This window comes from Penicillium bovifimosum (assembly GCF_028826915.1).
Source record: "Penicillium bovifimosum strain IBT 22155 chromosome Unknown utg000005l_segment0_segment0, whole genome shotgun sequence".
Classification (NCBI taxonomy): Eukaryota; Fungi; Ascomycota; class Eurotiomycetes; order Eurotiales; family Aspergillaceae; genus Penicillium; species Penicillium bovifimosum.
This window is the reverse complement of record NW_026622714.1, coordinates 4,916,413-4,934,071: the sequence shown is the minus strand read 5'-3', so window position 1 is coordinate 4,934,071 and position 17,659 is coordinate 4,916,413. Positions and strand designations below refer to the sequence as shown.

At 51.5% G+C, this 17,659-nt stretch overlaps 6 protein-coding genes across 6 annotated transcripts; 3 read left to right on the top strand and 3 right to left on the bottom strand.

Moving 5' to 3' along the window:
* Positions 1 to 93: 93 nt before the first annotated feature.
* Positions 94 to 2,135, top strand: N7515_007093 (ENTH domain protein; the record flags this gene model as incomplete). The annotated part of the gene is made up of 5 exons (XM_056667837.1): positions 94 to 141; positions 213 to 450; positions 503 to 693; positions 744 to 855; positions 916 to 2,135. 5 exons carry the CDS (start codon positions 94 to 96, stop codon positions 2,133 to 2,135), a joined length of 1,809 nt encoding a protein of 602 aa, XP_056521433.1.
* Positions 2,136 to 3,138: 1,003 nt separating this feature from the next.
* N7515_007092 (uncharacterized protein) lies at positions 3,139 to 5,231 on the top strand (the record flags this gene model as incomplete). The annotated part of the gene is made up of 4 exons (XM_056667836.1): positions 3,139 to 3,904; positions 3,962 to 4,278; positions 4,326 to 4,441; positions 4,493 to 5,231. 4 exons carry the CDS (start codon positions 3,139 to 3,141, stop codon positions 5,229 to 5,231), a joined length of 1,938 nt encoding a protein of 645 aa, XP_056521432.1.
* Positions 5,232 to 7,038: 1,807 nt separating this feature from the next.
* On the bottom strand, positions 7,039 to 8,006 carry N7515_007091 (acetate uptake transporter family protein; the record flags this gene model as incomplete). The annotated part of the gene is made up of 2 exons (XM_056667835.1): positions 7,039 to 7,534; positions 7,615 to 8,006. The coding sequence occupies 2 exons, from the start codon at positions 8,004 to 8,006 to the stop codon at positions 7,039 to 7,041; spliced, it is 888 nt and encodes a 295-aa protein (XP_056521431.1).
* A 3,837-nt stretch (positions 8,007 to 11,843) lies between these two features.
* Positions 11,844 to 12,950, bottom strand: N7515_007090 (alkene reductase; the record flags this gene model as incomplete). Its single annotated transcript, XM_056667834.1, has 1 exon — positions 11,844 to 12,950. One exon carries the CDS (start codon positions 12,948 to 12,950, stop codon positions 11,844 to 11,846), a length of 1,107 nt encoding a protein of 368 aa, XP_056521430.1.
* A 634-nt stretch (positions 12,951 to 13,584) lies between these two features.
* On the bottom strand, positions 13,585 to 16,337 carry N7515_007089 (uncharacterized protein; the record flags this gene model as incomplete). The annotated part of the gene is made up of 5 exons (XM_056667833.1): positions 13,585 to 13,803; positions 13,862 to 15,825; positions 15,881 to 16,176; positions 16,236 to 16,275; positions 16,328 to 16,337. 5 exons carry the CDS (start codon positions 16,335 to 16,337, stop codon positions 13,585 to 13,587), a joined length of 2,529 nt encoding a protein of 842 aa, XP_056521429.1.
* A 172-nt stretch (positions 16,338 to 16,509) lies between these two features.
* On the top strand, positions 16,510 to 17,472 carry N7515_007088 (uncharacterized protein; the record flags this gene model as incomplete). The annotated part of the gene is made up of 2 exons (XM_056667832.1): positions 16,510 to 16,968; positions 17,026 to 17,472. 2 exons carry the CDS (start codon positions 16,510 to 16,512, stop codon positions 17,470 to 17,472), a joined length of 906 nt encoding a protein of 301 aa, XP_056521428.1.
* Positions 17,473 to 17,659: the final 187 nt, after the last annotated feature.

Here is a 17,659-nt window from a genome sequence, read left to right as displayed (position 1 = left end):
CCAATTCTTCTTCGATACCCCTGTTACCAGACAGACTTGTCTGTTTCTTAGCCATAGAGAAGTTGGGCACCGATTCGCGCCCTTTAAAACAACATGCCTGGTGGATTTGAGAAGTCGGTAAAGGGGGCCACAAAGCTCAAGGTTAGATCGAGCCCTTGATCTATGGATCTATTATTTTGTGTGTGCGACACTCACTAAATTGGTGCGAACAGCTTGCGGCCCCTAAATCAAAATACATCGAAAACATCCTGGTGGCGACCCATACTGGCGAGGCAGGAGTCGCGGAGGTATTTCGCACCCTCCAGCTTCGACTTCGAGACTCCGCATGGACTATCGTGTTCAAAGCGCTCATTGTCCTTCATCTGATGATCCGGGATGGCCAACTCGATGCTGCGCTGGGATACTTGTCCGACAACCCGAAGAAGATCGCGCCCAGCAATTTTTCTGAAGGTTAGACTAGAGGTTTCCTCATATACTAGCGCGGTCACTGACTTTTTTCCAGCGCAATCGCAGGGACACAACATCCGACGGTATGCCGAGTACCTTATCACGCGCGCCAAGGCGTTTGATGCCTGCAAGACAGACCATGTGCGGAGCGGGCCGGGGCGGCTGAAGAGGATAGGCGTGGAAAAAGGTCTCTTGCGGGAGACCGAAATTGTACAGAAGCAGATTCGGGCGTTACTACGTTGTGATGTGGGTGCTGTCCAACTTCCGGGGCGACCTCAGCCACTGACAGAATCTAGCTATTGACCGATGAGCCGGAGAACGAGATCAGTCTGACCGCATTTCGCCTCCTCACACTCGATCTATTGACTCTATATTCAGTCATGAATGAGGGCACGATCAATGTTTTGGGTAAGCTCACGGCCCCTCTGCCAGGGATTTTGGCGCTGGTCTAACCCTGAACCTACACAGAACACTACTTCGAAATGTCGCGACCGGATAGCGTACGTGCCTTGGCAATCTACAAGACATTCACAAAGCAAACGGAAGAAGTGGTACAGTTCCTGGGAGTGGCCAGACATTTCCAATCTGCCACTCGCTTGGAGATACCAAAGCTCAAGCATGCCTCTACGGACTTGGCGCGCCTTCTCGAGGATGATCTCAACGATCCTGATTTCGATCTTCGCCGACGCGAGTACTTGGCCAAGAAGGGCGTGCGCGCTCCACCAAGCATGGAAGCCAGTGCGGCAGCCGATGTACCAAAGGCGACCCCGCCCTCGTCGAAACCCAACCCAACGGCCAACCAACCCAAGCAGGCCGAACAGCCGAAGGCGGCACCTGCGGATTTGATTGATTTCTTTGATTCAATTGAGCAGAACCAGCAACCAATGGCGCAACAGGCCCAGATGCAGTACCAGCAAACGGGTTTCCAACAGCAACCGCAGCAGCAGTTCTATCCCCAGCAGGCTGGCTTCCAGCAGCAGCCTCAGTCGATTCCACAGCAGGCCCAGGCAACAGGATATGGCCAGGCGGCCCAATATGGAGCGCCTTATCAAGCACAGGGCCCTAATAATCCCTTCGGGCAAACCCAGCAACAACAGCCGCCGCAGCCGCAGCCACTTCAAGCTATGCCAACCGGTGCCGGGTTTGGAGGGTACTCGGCGCAGCCACAGTCATATGGCTACCAGTCGCAATTGCCTCCTATCCCACAGGAAGGCGTTTCGCCCTTCCCTCCACAGCAGCAGCAAGCACCTCAGCCCTTGCAGCCTCAGCACACCAATCCTTTCCGCCAGTCAATGATGGCCAACTCCACGGGCCCCCAGTCTCCCGCTGCTCCACTCTCGCGACAGAACACGAACCCATTCGCGAGACGACTTTCTACCGCAAACACGCAATATAATCCCTCCACTCCCCCGCCAGTACCGACCCAACCCCAAGCGCAGCCGATCCAACCTCAGCGGACGGGGACCAACCCTTTTGCACGGAGCTCCCCTGCCCCGCAAGGCCTGCAACCTCCAGCAGCTGCCCCTTTGCGGCCCAATCCGACTGGCAGTACCAACCCTTTCCGACAGAGTCAGTTCGTTAATCAGCAGACTGGACAAGGGTGGCAAAACAGTGGACAAAGTGGTACAATGGGTGGATTAGAACAGTTGGATACCGTGCCGATCTTCCCGCGCCCCGGCATGACCTAGAATTCGGGGCCCATTTGCATGATCTCGGAATGATACCGACGTTGTTAGATTACATTCCCTTGACTAGGTTATCTCATTCGTTGCATCTCACTCCCACGGCGTTTTTCAATTCTTTGCCTTCGATGTAGACTACCTTCAGTGTTCCAATAGATTATTGGATGTCTCAGAGACCTTTGAATATCTCGAATCTTGCTGCCTCATAGAGTAATCCAGGTAGAACATGCCGATATCGGAGATTATGAACCTACAAATAGTTCACACGCATGGTATATGGCTAGTGCTGACAAGGGCGGAGACTACAAACGCCTTGAACTCTTTTTTTGGTGGGCGTTGGAGATCTTCCGTCAATCATGATTCATGACATTGCAGGGCGGTTGAACGCAGATCGAAAGCAAGTTGAGGTGGAAGGATTGGCATATGAGTTCCCAGATATAACCAGATTTGCCCGGTGCTAACCGTGCTTAGAGTCTAACAGTAGATAAGAGTAGATCATAATGTTATATTGTTATGTTAAGACGACGTTCAGATAACCCTCGTGTTCTTCTTCAATACTATTGTTCCTCCCGCTAAGCCTTCGCCACATGACCACACCAGCCTCGGCGGATAACTCAAGAGACAGGTGAAGTGGATCAGCTATTTTCCGTATCCCCATTTTCCCCAGAGCTCGTGTGGAACTGAGGAACTCTCCAAAACGGTCGTTGATTTATAAGGCTGTTCTATCTCATATACACAGTACTTTGGATATCCTAGCTGAGGCTATCCTACCCTTAATACTCATACCGCTGGCCAAAAGTCGCAACAAAGATCAACCAGGCATCAATCATCTAAAATCCTTCGACGCCTCGCACTAACCCTTAGCGGGGCCAATGATTCGTCCAAGCTGAGATAGTTGTGAAGAATCCAATTTCCTCGCCTGCTCGTCTACCCCGCCGGTCCCAAGGAAGCTTGTCTTCTTCCTCCAACCCTTTCCTCCTTCCAATGTCTTGACCAGATAAGCTCTGCGATGGACGCCAAGGACTACTCACCGGCTTACGAGGAGACCTTGCCCGTGCTCACTCGGCCGTCGGCTGCGGCTTGGTCGGCCGATCCGATCCACCCGGACCCCTTCGCAGCTCCCAACCCAATCTACGTGGATCCCGGTACGACAGCTATACCGAATTCACAGTCTTCAAAGCCTCCCACCCCTCCGACTCCAGCGCCTCACCCAGCTCCTCCAGCGCTAGCCTCCAGTCGTCATGCACCCGCCCGGGTCCGCAAACCCCGCAAGAACGCCAACCATGCGTCTGCGGGGAAATCGACGCTATTCTGGGTCAATAGCGATCAGCAAACGGCGGCGGCGGGCACGACAGATGAAACATTGAAGCGCATTCGATCTCATGTGATGTCCGAGCATAATCGCAAGAAGCGAATGGAGAGCACGGAACAGTATAATAACAGCAAATGGAAACAACCAGCTTATCCGTCGCCGACCTCCGTCGATGCACTCGTACCTGCCAGATCTGGCCGGCTGTCAGTCAGCACATCGGCCAGTGTGTCGGGAAGTCAATACTCGGAAGAGCAAGGAACAGAGGAAGTTGAGGAGATGGTGACCTCAACGTCTGTGGGATACCCTGTTATGCCGGTCGCGTCATATGATGACAGTGAAATCAGGATGCTAGCCTGCGTTCCTAGCCCCTCTATTTGGTCTTACCTTGGGCAGGGAGCTAATGATCCCTTTGAGACTGGACATACGCCACTTACACCTCGAATGATGCGACACCTGCGAGTCTGTAAGTACTTCTACACCATACTCGCATATAGAGCTTGCATACTGACGCAGCCGTTAGTTCTCCATGATCTCACGCAAGCAGCGCACCCTTTACAAACGCGATACAAACCTAAGCTGCAGGCACATTGGGCATCCTTGATCCAGCGCGACCCGGCTATTCTGCACGCCACGATATGTATGGCTTCGTCCAATGATGCCATGCATGCAGGCGAACTACCCATCCGAGATCCAAATCAGAAGCGAAGTCAATTGGTGATTGACACGTTTCATCACCGTGGTGAAACTATACGCCTGGTGAATGAGGGCCTATCAGACCCGGTCAAGGCTTCCAGTGATGCCTTGATTGCTGCGGTTTCAACCTTGTTGACAATTGAAGTGAGTGCTTCTCCTGAATTGACTGATGTCGAGGCTGATCACCGCAGATCGCATCGGGGAATCCCGATTATCTCAAAATCCATCTGGCAGGTTTGCGACAGATGATCGCCCTGCGAGAGAATTTCGACGACGTGCCTTCAGACATACGGTTTCAGATATCATGGTTCGCCTCGTCTTCAATCCGAGCCGAGAACACTCGCTAACCCATCACCAGGACCGACATCCGAGTGGCTTGCATGGCCCTCGCCAGACCTATATTCCCCTTTATCCGCTACACCCGCCCAGTGCGATTCTCTCTCGTTGCACCCAACGACGACGTAGCATTACTAGCCACCCGTCTCCTACCTCTACTCAAAATCCCCGGCCTCTTCAGCGGACCCATGCAGCAAATTGTATATGACCTTCTTGAATTATCCTGGTACGCCGAGTGGATCAAAGGCACCACCGGTTACAAAGAATTCAACGAAGAAACCGAGGACTATTTCAATACCGAAGTCCTGCACGTAGAGTACCAGCTGCACTCAGACCGATACACAGCAACCGGCCAAGTAAAGGGCGACGACACCATCGAGGGCAGCACCCGGCTTGCTCTACTGCTCTTCCACAACAGCGCTATCTGGAACTTCTACCCCATGGTTGCCCAATTACTGCCCAAGCCAATCCAAGCTCTGCGCATCGCCCTCGAGGCAACCATCCCGACGGGCCTATTCGGGCTATGCGGCGACCTGCTCCTCTGGCAGCTATTCATGGGCGCAGCTTGCAGTCTACTGCTGCCGTCGGAACGAGCATTTTTCATCTCTGAGCTGGCGAAAGCCGCGCAGATGCAGGGTATCAGCTCTTGGCAGGATATGCGCGCTGTGTTGTTGGGCTTTTTCTACGTCGATCGCATCCATCTGCCTATGCTTCGTCAGGTTTGGGACGAATGTCAGTTACAGATGAAAGTCTTAGCATGACATGAACTTGGCTTAGCTTTTGCCATAGATGCAACTTTGGGAGTGTTGGTTATAGCCCCTCTTTTTACCCTGTACATCATAGAAATGGGGCTGTGGATTTGCCATTTTTGCTATTACTCACAAGGATGAACATAGTGTCGTGTATTTGTTCAATTTTTGAGAATATCCCTTGACTACGCAGGTTATCTAATTGATCACCATCATCAGACATCCATATCCCACTGCTTCTTCGCATCTTCAAGTACAAGTATCTACACAGTAATCGCACACCCTTACAACAATAGTAGAGTAAAATCCCCCAAAGCAAACGCCCAGCACACCATCCCGACCAAACTCGACATACCTTCCTACCTCATGCATGCAATCTCGGCATCCAGTCCCACAATCGTAAAAGACAAGCACGGCATCCCGACCACCGAACCATCTCCGCCCGTAAGAGCCATTCACGGATGCTGATTGGCTGAAAACGCCAATCACCGAACACGCCGATTTTAAACCGAGATATCATCGGCAATAACTCGGCATTGCGCGTTTTTTTGTGTATACATCACCAGCTAGCTCAGCTTGCCTTGGCTTGAGCTTCTGATTTTTTTATTTCGCCCGTTATTGTACAGCGTATATTGACCATTCGGCTCAGTCTCATCTCAGCCTCTTCATGCCATCTATCAGACCGGCAGTATCATGTGCAATAACCATGTGGGAGGATAGGGCTGGCATGTTCAACAGCATGTATGAATTGGAATCCAAAAATAACATCCATATCACCACGCAAAGCCGAGAAAATACCGGGCTTGGTTTCAGCTCCACTCTCGGGTGGCTCGCGGAAAACACTAGTCAGGGTCTACGGAGTAAGTATGATTTATAGACCCTGATAGAACCCTGTTCTGGGGAACTTGCTGATACTTAGGGAGGTCCTGCCCCCCTCCCTGTTCCTACTTCCTTTTCTCCTTTCATTCTGACAAGACTTTTTGATACTTTCCTTCTTGACATGATCGACTTGACATGATCGACTTGACATGACCGACTTGACATGACCGACTTGACTTTGGCACTGCGGCTTGTCTCGCCGCATGGCTTTTGATATCGGTTAGATACTCGGGCTGGGCTGTCGTGTCATGGCTTGTTGGCTATGGGGGTTTGACGTTGTCATGCTGATTTGATGCTTGGGTCTTTATCTCTGTTGGCGGTGCAGAGATTGCTTGGACCAAGAGCGTGTCTGGGGTGTGATCACTGATGGGGTCACTCATTCAAGGTCTTGGCCTTGGCTTCGGCGGATATCCGGTTCATTTGCAACGACGCAGGGTTGGGATTGGGGTGAACATACTTCTGACGAGAGCATACACTCACGGCATAAGTCATCGAATTGATTTGTTGACTTGATACGACTACAAGTTGGAAGACATTGAACTTTGAAGATGGATTAATTACTGAGTCCAACAACTCGAAGGTAAAGAAGACTAAATACAGCAAGGAAAAACAGTGAGCACAAGACTATTGACCTGAATACTCAACTGAACAATTACAACCAGCATCCACCAGCTCATCCAAATTAGAGCCGGGATACATGGCAGATATCTGCAGCTCTGCCGGGATGTTCCGTATTGATCATTCACAGACAAGAACCACAGACAAGATATACAGTGACTCTCACTCGCCGGGAAAAATCAACGAGCAAACGTGTCGATGAAACCCGCCCGACACGGAGAGACCGTCTACCTGCACAGCCTATACATACAACACTGGGTATAAAAACATTACAAGCACCTGACAGCACACTTCCCCTGTCTTTCCACACAGTGGAAATAACCTATGCCTGCTCACGGTCGGTCTTGCTGCGGCGAGTGCGGCCGGTGGGGGACCAGGGGAAGTGAGCGACGGGGATGATGAAGAAGCTGTTGCTGGTATCGGCAATACCGGCGAGGGCGTTGTACCAAGCGGCGAAGGCAGCGAGCAGACCGAAGAAGCCACCGGCCTTCTGGACAGGGACGTTGACGCCACCCTCGGCATCGCGGTGCAGGTAGGCGATTCCAAGGAGCAGGAAAGTCAGGTCCAGGAAGAAGAAGAGCAGGAAGAAGGCGACGGTTGACTTGAGGGTGCAGAACAACATGATGGTTGTGAAGATGAACCAGCCCATCAAGAACAGACCGAAGGAGTTGAAGAATGGGGTAGGATCAGGGCCAGTCTCGCCAAGAGCCTCGCCGATCTCGAATCCACCGGGGGTCAAGACAATAGCAAACGCGAGCCAGAAACCACCGTAGGAGGACAGAGCAGTGGCACCAAAGGTGTTACCGACGGCCATTTCCCTGTAGATGCATTAGCTACAGCTACACGGTCTGAATCGAACCCCAATCCAATTGGGTTGACGGGTATTACGGTTACATACCACATGCCGGAGAGCAGCTGAACAAGACCACCGTAGCCAAAGGCCAGGGCGACGACTATGTTGGGCGAGGAGATATCACGGGTACCCATGTTGATAAGACTCAGGACGAAAGTAGTGAGGGCGAAAGCTGACAGGCCAAGAGGCGCGGGATTGGCGAACTTGCGGCCTTCGACGGACTTGTACAGACCGGGCTGGAACTCACCACCGAAGGGAGGCAGGGAAGCCTCTGCGGTGTTGACGTGGGCGAGGGGTCCATATCCGAAGCGGGCGGCAGCGCGTGCGACCTGGTGCTCTTCGGCGGACATCTGGGGCTGAATGGGGGCGCCACCGCCGTTGGAAGGGACGGAGTTGACGTCCTTCTCGAGGCCGTTGCTGGCTTCAGGGGCAGACATTATGTTTTAAAGAAAATGCAGAAAGGAATAAAGAAAAGAAAAGGAATATAAAATATGAATCCGTATAACACAGTTATAGGGGAGAAGTTCGACTCTAGAAAAAAGAGAAGAAGAGGGAAGTAAAGTGGATAAAGTAGCGGGAGAGGAAATTAATATACCCCAAGCCCTGGAGCTGTTCGGTGGATACGTCTCAGTCACCAAACTTCTTTTTTTTCCTTTTTTTTTGTATTTTTCAATTGGAATTGCAATGATGTGCACCCGCCAGGACCCGTTTCCACTCTAGAGAAGTTAAATTGGTGAGTTTGGGACTTTGGGGAGCTGTTCCCATGATTATCCCGGATTTACGGAGTACATGCTACCTTGGTACCACTAACCAGTTGCAATTCTTTTTTTCTTTTTTCTTCTCTCCTTTTACTCTCCTTTTTTTATCAATTACTATATACTGTGTAGTATGGCATTTAGACTTGTTTCACAGAAATTAGAAATCATCAAGCTATGTCTATTTAGTCCAAGGACGGCACGGAGACATGGGCGAACCCGCAGGGTAGCTAAGGATGAATGGAAGCTGGACGGGGAGGGAAAAAGTGGAGAGAAAAGGGATCTGGGGATTGAGTTGGAATATCAACCGTCATGATTACATCGACTTCCGTTTCGAGCATCTACCCCAACCCTCTACTGCGTTGTATGATCGAATCACAGAGTTAGTCTAGAAGCACTCAATTTATGTAATACCGGAGGATAAGATACGAGAACGACACTCTTATGTGTTTCGTGAGGTTAAAAAAGGTACGTTGGAGAACTGCTTCCAAGTAGCAGTGACTCGCTGAGCAAGCTTACTCGGTAAGTGATCCCCAGTATCAAATACCGAAGATCTACGCGTCACCGCACGGAATGCAGAATGCTCTGACAGTTTTACTGCATTTACTACGGAGACACACTATGCAAAGCAGGAGAGGAAAAGTGATACGCTACTTTTAGCCTAAGTCTCCGACGCAGATTCTGCACCAATAAACCCAACCTTTGTACGAAGCCATTCTCGTGAAGGCAAGACATGCAGACATGGGTGAATTGATTTTCCTGCATTATTGTTAATCCACCCCCACTCCTCCAGAGCTAGTGCAAGAAACGCGCAGAATATTATCCCTTTTGCCCCTGTCTGGCTCACCATACTCAGGACGGACCATCGCAATTCACACTAAAAACATGATTGTCAGTCGATCATCCACACACAGCATATCTGTGGACAATGTAGGTCCATCTCGATGCTTGACCCGTTTCTAATCTCGGGGCAACGGGAGTTGTACACCGTTGCTCAATGCTAAGCAAATTGGCGTCGCACAACCGTGTCCACGCCGCCTTTCTCAAATGGGCCGTAGGTCCGGGGGGAACCTGGATCGGCGAGGCTCGACCCTTTTGGTCTCGTTTTTCCCCTTTTCCCCTTTTCTGATATTTCAATTTTCATCGTTTGTTTAAAAGTCCCGTGATGTGAGGTACAATGTCAATATGTACGGAGGACTCCGTACTCCGTTCGTGCTAGTCATGCAGGATCATAAAGCTTAGGTTTTCCGTGGGTAACTACGCATGAGTTGATTCCCTTGAGCCAGTCCGCTAGGCATCCCGTTCAGATCCAGACTGTTCTGTTTTGAAGCCGGCGTAGCCACTAGTTACATACGGAATACATCCCGGAATCTCAGTTTCCCGTCCGTCTTCTGCTTACTGGTCAAAATAGTAGCTCGCGGCCAAAACGGCCATGAGCGACGCTCGGAAATAATCATATGCAAGATCCCTGCGATCTGCTAGGCCCGTGTAGTAACAGCGCAGACTACTGTAGGAAAAGGGGTCCACTTTCTGCATCCACTGAGACAATACCCGAGGTCTTTGGCTCGTCGGCATAATCTACAACACACAACGTCTCAACAAAACAAACAGAATGGAAGTGCGGCTTTCTGTGCACACTTTCACGATTACGACAACAACTGGAAGTACGGCTTTTACACTTTGACAATTACGACAACACCTGGAAGCGCAGCTAGCACACTTTCCAATTACGACCATTGCTCTTGTCACCATCTGGGAGAGAGAAATCTCTGACTGCTCAGACGGACGAGGCTACCGTAAGCATCCACCGAAGAGATATGGGCTTGTTGTGGCGTGCCAAGGGCAATAAAGAAACTTTTCTTTTTACTTTAGGCGTTGTTTGGTGCACAAGTGGATCATGCTATAACGCTGTTACATAATTACTGTATGCTGGTATTAAAAACTACTCTAATTAGCCTGTTGCTTGGGGCATTATCAGACTGGGAGAGCAACAGTTCTTAGTTCTTACTGTGTATTATCCAGTGAAGAGAATGCTACTTGATTGGTCTAATTGGATTTGGTTAGCTTTTTGGCGAGAATTATTCCGATGATAGGGTATCCACACAAAACCAACGCATCTCAACACGATCCAAGTGGTCTACAATAGAACACGATATATTACCTTGGAACATACCGGCAATATCTCCTGACCTTCAGCCCACTAGACATAAACGGGCAATTATTGGCAATTGCTCCTCCATAGCCACAGCCAAGTTCAAACATGCCATGCCGTAGTAGCCGTACCAAGCCACCTTCAACCAAACAACAGATCTCATTCCCATACTTACCGAATGCCGAGACCCTTCCAGACCTTGGCCTCGTCACTCAACTCAGCAATCCAGCAATCCAGCGATGCGGCTTGGAATACGCAGTATATCGTAGCTCCTCAGCCCTGAGCCCAAGGCCTTGGACGATCGCCTTCCTAGCGCCTCATGCATCATCACACGAGCCACATCCATCACCGTACACCGAAGGATTTACAAACTACGTACGGACTACGGAATGTATGGCATGCTAGGATTCTCCCATTGACCAACATGGCACCACCAACAGGGATACCCCACAACCCGACGGCCGATCCCCCCGCAAAACCCCAAATCCCAAAAATGCGTCTGCTATCCGGATGCATCTTGGATCGTGGGGAAGAGGGAGCGAATCAAATGCTTCATGCCCAGCGCAGCCCAGATGAGCTCAACTGACTTATCCTCGGGTGTGCTGATTCGGCTCGGCGGAGCGGAACATAGGTTCTGCCCCAGTCTCGGGTTCGTTTACTACCGTTGAAACCACTGGTTGAAGCTATTGCAATACCAAGGATACCCGCGGGGCTGTGCCAAGTCGGTAGTCACGTTTTGGGATGGAAGTTTAATATGCGTATTTGGTGTGTTCAATATAGGTGCCGGAATGGGAGTCTGGAGTACGCTTCTGGGGTAATGCGGGGAGTACTCCGTAAGTCGGGATATTCTTGGACTGGGGAACTGCCGATTGATGTGATCATGCGATGTGATAGGTGGGGTGTATTGCGCTGGTGTGTGGTCTTTATTGGCTGGTTATGATGTACTGCGTAGAATCATCTTTCCGTTTACTACACCCTGTGTGGTCTTCACTCTTCTCGTTCTACATATGGTGTCGATCGACGATGTCTTCCCGCGTATACTACGCACTGTTTCTATGCCAGGAGTCTAGGTGATACCCTCTACACCCTCAAGATCCCAGGTCGCAGTGTTCTGAACTCTAGCTACCTTGGAATAGAGTCATAGGCAACCAGGTACCAGGTGGAACCTAGTAGGTATATATATCCCCAGATTCTTGACGAGTGCTACCACGCAGGCCTCGGGAATTACCGAGTTACCTCCCTAGGACAAAGATCCTACCTAAAGCAGATTCAAGGAAAGCCATTGACAACCAATGCATATTCTATATTCTAGTCTACCTCTATATCGACATATATCCTCGTTCTATACAATCACCTCTGCAACCCAATCAAGCCGCAACCTCCACAGACCTCTCAAACTCGTCACAAAACTGATAATCCACATATCCCTTAGGATCCTTAACCCGATAAAACATCTCCCGATCATACGGCACAAGCGGAATCCCCTTCTGAATCCTAAACACCAAATCCGGATTCGAGATAAATGGCCTCCCAATGCCCACAACAACATCGTACTCCTTATACTTCCCCTCAACAGCCTCAACCGCCTCCTTGCCCTTATACCCACCAGCAACAATAACCGGCGAAGCATGTCCATAAGCCTTGAAGAAGAACTCCAAATCCCCCTTCTGCTCAACATCCATAGTCCCCGCAATCCTCCCCTCAACCAAGTGCACATAAGCCAACTTGAACTTCGCCATCTCCGTCGCCAAATACCCAAACTGCGGCTTCGGATCATCCATCAACATCCCCTGGAACGGACTAAACGGACTAAACCGAATCCCCGTCCTCTCAGCCCCGATAGCATCGACAACAGCGCGCGTAACATCAATCGCGAACCGCGCACGATTCTCAACGCTGCCGCCCCACGCATCAGTCCGCTTGTTACACGTATCCTGCGTGAACTGGTCAATCAGATACCCGTTCGCAGCGTGAAGCTCGACGCCGTCGAAGCCCGCGGCGATGGCATTCCGTGCCGCCTGCGCGTAATCGGCGATCCATTCGCGGATCTCGGTTTCAGAGAGTGCGCGCGGGGTCGCCGAGTCGGCCGATACGGGTGTCGGGCTCGATGAGATCAGCTCGTGGTCGGAGGAGGCTCGGAAGGCTGGGTTCGCGACACGGCCCAGTGCCCACAGTTGCAGGTAGATGTGGCTGCCTTTGGCGTGGACGGCATCGGTGATCTCTTTCCAGGCGCTTATTTGGGCTGGGTTGTAGATGCCGGGCACGTTGGCGTAGCCGCCGGCGCGGGCGGTTATGAGCGTTGCTTCGGATATGAGGAGGGTGCCGGGCACGGAGCCGCGTTGGGCGTAGTAGTCTTTCACGAAGGGGAGGGGGATGTGGTCGTCGTCGACGCGGAAGCGGGTTAGGGGCGCTAGGGCGATGCGGTTGGAGAGGTCCATGTTGCCCACTCGGAGGGGGGTGAAAAGTTTGGACATCTTGGTGTTTGATGTAGGGCTGGGATTGAGGTTGGGTATGGATTGGATGTCTGCTGGCTTCTGCTGGCAGGGTTTTTATCGGGGGTTTATATCTCTATGTGGCGGTCTATGGCACATTCATATACTCAGTAGGAATTTTCTGAAGTTCCTCTGTATTAACAAGCAATTAACAATCAGTGTGGAGCCTGTCACACCCTGAAAGCCGTCTAAGCCGAGATCTTGTACGGAGTCGAAGTGCCGATGTGTACGGAGTACGGAGGAGTAGCAGTGGCGCGGAGATGCCGAGGATCAATTTCCAAGTGGGTCAAAGATCCACCTCGGAAGATAAATAATCAGAAGGCATATTCATCGAAGACCGAAGTACTAGTGTGTTATGGTACTTCCACCTTGGAAGATAAGTAATCAGAAATTCAGAAGGCATTTTCATCGAAGTAGTATGTTATGGTAGTATGTTGTAGCTGAATGCCATAGCTACTATCATGTACTGCATGTAGGTAGAACACGCAATTGTACAGATGCAAGTCAAACGCCATCCTCTGGCCCAGCCATGGAATATACTCAATGCAAACACCGATTCCTGGTATCATAACGGAAGCACATAAAACCAAAGAGAGAACAAAAGAAAACAACAACATCATCGCTCCAGGCGAGCCGCAGTAGCTTCAAGCTGTGCATTGAAAGCCCGTATTTGATTCAGAAGACCACCTTGTGATCCAGGAGCCGTGGAACTCACGTCGGCAACAGAGCGGAGCATGAATTCAAGATCTGTAGCAGAATCCCCAGTAGAAGATTGCTGATTACGTTCGAGAGCCAGTTCAAGACTGTGGAGAGAATTGTTGATCGTGTTCCGTGACTAGGGGTATCATTGTCAGTATAGTCACCAGGTGCGATGAATTGAGAATTGAACTCACCGATCCAGCCCTCTCCTCTTCCATATGTCTACTACGCACTGCGTCCATCTGTAAAGCTATGTTCTCGCGCTCTCGACGAACCCGGTAAAGATGATTCCGTAGATCCATCATTTCCCGTTTAGTCTTCTTCAATTGCATGCCGAGGACAAAGTTGCTATCAAGCATGCCGCTGAGATCCATGAGTCGACTCTCGAGTTCAGAGCCAAATGCCTCGACGGCTTTTCTCTTGCGTGACCACTCCGCTCGCCGTGTGGCATTCGCTTCGTTTGCGATCCCGTCCTTGAGTGTGTTGAGCGTCTTCTCCAGGGTCTCGCGGCAGATCTGGCTTAATACATCGGCGGGGTTCACGCCACCGCGATTGGGCATCTTCGTCCTCTGGTGTGTGGTGAGTTCATCGGAGGATTCTTCTTCGTCTGCGGATCTGTCGTCTGTGGGTGCTGTGCCGCCTAGTGAGTTGGCGTTGGCCAGGCGGTAGACAGTGATGGGAACTGTTTCTCCACGAGGCTGCCGAGTCTTGCGGCGAGGTTGGTCTTGTGTAGGTTCGGCTTCTGGTTGGTATTCTGGTTCTTGTTCAGCCACGACCTCGGGCTCGGGCTCAGGCTCGGGCTCCGTTGCGCGCTTAGCCTTCTTCCCAGGTCTGCCGCGCTTCGGTTTGGAAGGTGCAGAATCCACTGCTGGCCTCGGCTGGTTTTCTACCGCAAGCTCAGTCTCAGGTTCGAGATCTACGGCGCGTGTAGCCTTCTTATTGGGCTTGACATGTTGAGCTTTAGACTTTGCTGCAGTCTCTGGTTGGTTTTCGGTCTCATGATCCGGCACGGGTTCAACAGCGTGTTTAGTCTTCTTCCCAGGTCTGCCGCGAGATTGAGGAACCTGCGCCGCAGGTTCAGCTTCCGGCTCTGGTTGTTCTGCAATCACAGACTCGGGCTCGAGTTCAGGCTCAGCTTCGGCTGCGCGTTTAGTCTTTTTGCTAGGTCTTCCGCGTTGTGACTTGGGTGCAGCAGCCTCCACCTCAGGTTCTGCCTGAGCCGCTGTTGCAGGTTCGGGCTCAGGCTCAACTGCCTGCTTGACTCTTTCCTCAGGTCTACCACGTTGTGGCTGTTCATCGGCCTTTTGTGATGCCGGCTTGCGGCCCCTACCAGGACCCAAAGCAGACTCAGCAACGTCTTGTATAGGTCCAGGCAAAACATTCTCAGTCTCGATAGCTTCAACCGGGGCTGCCCCTGATTCAGCTCGTGTCTCAGTTGCAGGTACCTGCACGGCGTCTTCCACAGGAAGTTCTGGGGTTTTGCTGGCAGTGGACTTAGGTGCTGCGCGAGGGGGCTTCTTCAATTTCAGAGTTGGGATTCGAGAAGCTTGGCCGCCTTGCTCTGGTACATTGTCTTTGGCTTGAGGAACCTCCTCGTTTATCACGCCATCGTCCCTAGATGCCGGCGCATCTCTTGCTTTGACAGCCTCCCCAGTGCTCACACGTTCCGAAGGGAACTTAGTAGTGGTTGTATCAGGTTGAGCGATTGGAGGGGTGAGCTTCGTGACAGCATCTTCCGTGCTCTGTATCTCGGTCCGTTCCCCAGGCCGTAGAGGGGATGGGTGCACACCCTCAGCCTGGACTGGATTCGACCCTTGTTGTTCCCCGGTCGCTATAGCACCTACAGGACTAGGTACTGAAGACGCGACTTGGGCCAATTGCTCTTCGCCGGCTGATGTTGCTGGTTCAACGCCAGTAGCCTCTTCTTCCGCTGCGTGTTGGTTTTCAATAGGGGGCTCGAGAACGGCCGACGTATCAGGTTGCGGAGTTCCATTTGAAGGTCCTGTTGGTGTAGGCGCCTCTGCACTCGAAGGGTCTGGGGCGTGGTTTATTTGCGATTGTCCGCTACCCGTGTTGTTATGAGCGGCCTGCGACTCGTCGTTCTCCGTCCGCCTGCCACCCCTACGAGAAGGACTGTCTTCTGTTTCGCCGGTAGGACCTTAAAAAGTGTTAGCGCAAGCTATCAGCTTAAACTAGCTTGATCTGTAACATACCGATCTTTCTTCTTTTGTTGCTTCGCGTCTGTTCGGGTCTATCATCGGAGGAGGGTACGTCGTATGTCGAGCGCCTCGGTGGAAGCTTATTACGCGCACTTCCCGGAGTGTGAACAGTCTCTTGCGATTGCGAGTCTGGGCGCGACTGCTTCGCATGGCGTGGAGTTGTGTTTGGCGCGGGTTGCGTTTGCGGATGATTCTGGGCATCAGGAGCAGCAAGCTGCGTGGGCGCTGCTGGTTGAGGTATTGGGCTACCGAATGAGAAACCAAAATTGACTTCTTTTGCTTTGCGCGTCCTGTACCAACAAGTCAGTCTATATGTTATGTTTTCGCGGGGTATAGGTAAGGCGCGTACGCAGCTCCACGCTGCCGCATTTGCTGCCGCTCCTCTCGCGCTGCAGATTATTAGCACTCAGCAAAGCAAGGAATAGTAGAGAGGCGACATACTGGGTTCCATTTTTGAGGAACGGCGTCGAGTAAGACGCGTCGTGGTTATGTTGAGGAGTAAAGACCAGCGGGCGGAGCCAAGGCAATCGGCCTCCAATTTTGCCGATTTCTCCGCGCTTTCAACTTCCAACATTGAACATTGTCGCTCGATCTTAGTCACAGACTGCCATCATATTACAAACATGGGTTGGTTTTGGGGCAGCAATAATGATCCTGTCCAGAAGTTGGATCCAGGGCTTCGTGACTATCTCGAGCAGGAAAAGCCCGACAAGTATGTGCCTGGACCCGATGTGAAGCCGCCTACGCCTGCGCAAGCATCTGAAACTACCGAATCCTCCAAACCGAAAGTCCCTGCAGCATCACTCTTCCCAGATGGCCGTTACGCTGATCTATGGAAAACCTACAAGCCGCCCGCGGACAACGACGAACAAAACGGAGTCCGCGGGGCATCCCGAGTGATTGAAAAGCATAAGGAGCGCGGAGATACAGTGCAACGAGCAGCAATGGAGAACTGTGCCCTAGAGCAAGAAGCTCTGACCTATTGCTTCCAGACCGGCAACTGGCGCAAGCAAATCGAATCCCGGTTGACGATGTGCTCTGCGGAGAATTCCACTTTTTCGCGATGCTTCATGACCCAGACTGTGAGTTTTCATCCCGATCTCTCGCTTGAATGATTCTAATATGTGTGTTTCAATCAGAAATTCCTCCAAGCCCTTGGCTACGCAGCTAGCTTCGATTACGACGCCGAGAAAGAGGAGCGCATCCAAATGCATGCGGACAAACTCTACCACCAGATGCTAGATTATGAAAAGCGAGTCAAGGAGGCCAAGGCTGCCGGCCTTGAGCCACCACCCATCACGTCGCTTTTCAACCCAGAGAAGCCGTCGGCAGCTCCGGCACAAGGTGTCGAAATTCCAGGAGGGGAGCCCATCCCGGAAGGATTCAAACCGTCGAAGCCCCTACAAAAGCTTACGCCGCATGAGCGAGAGCTGGAGATCAGGGCACACTATGCGCAGTTGGAGCAGCAGAAGCTTTATGTGGAGGAGGCAGGGCCCTTCATGAAGACTCAAGGCGATGCTCGGCAGAAGCGACAGGAGAAAGCTGTCAGTTGGTTTGGAGAGACGATTGGCAGATGGATATCATAGAATACCTTGTTCCCCTTGTAACTATTACTATATTTTGCTTCTGAAATGGCGGAGAGGCATTATGGTCTCTCATGTATCATACGCTTCCTTTAGAGAGTCGGCTAAACCGACTGCTCTATGGCTCTACAATTATGTATTTCTCAATGGATCTCAGGAGGTAAAGAAAAGGCGCTGGAAAAGAGTAGAT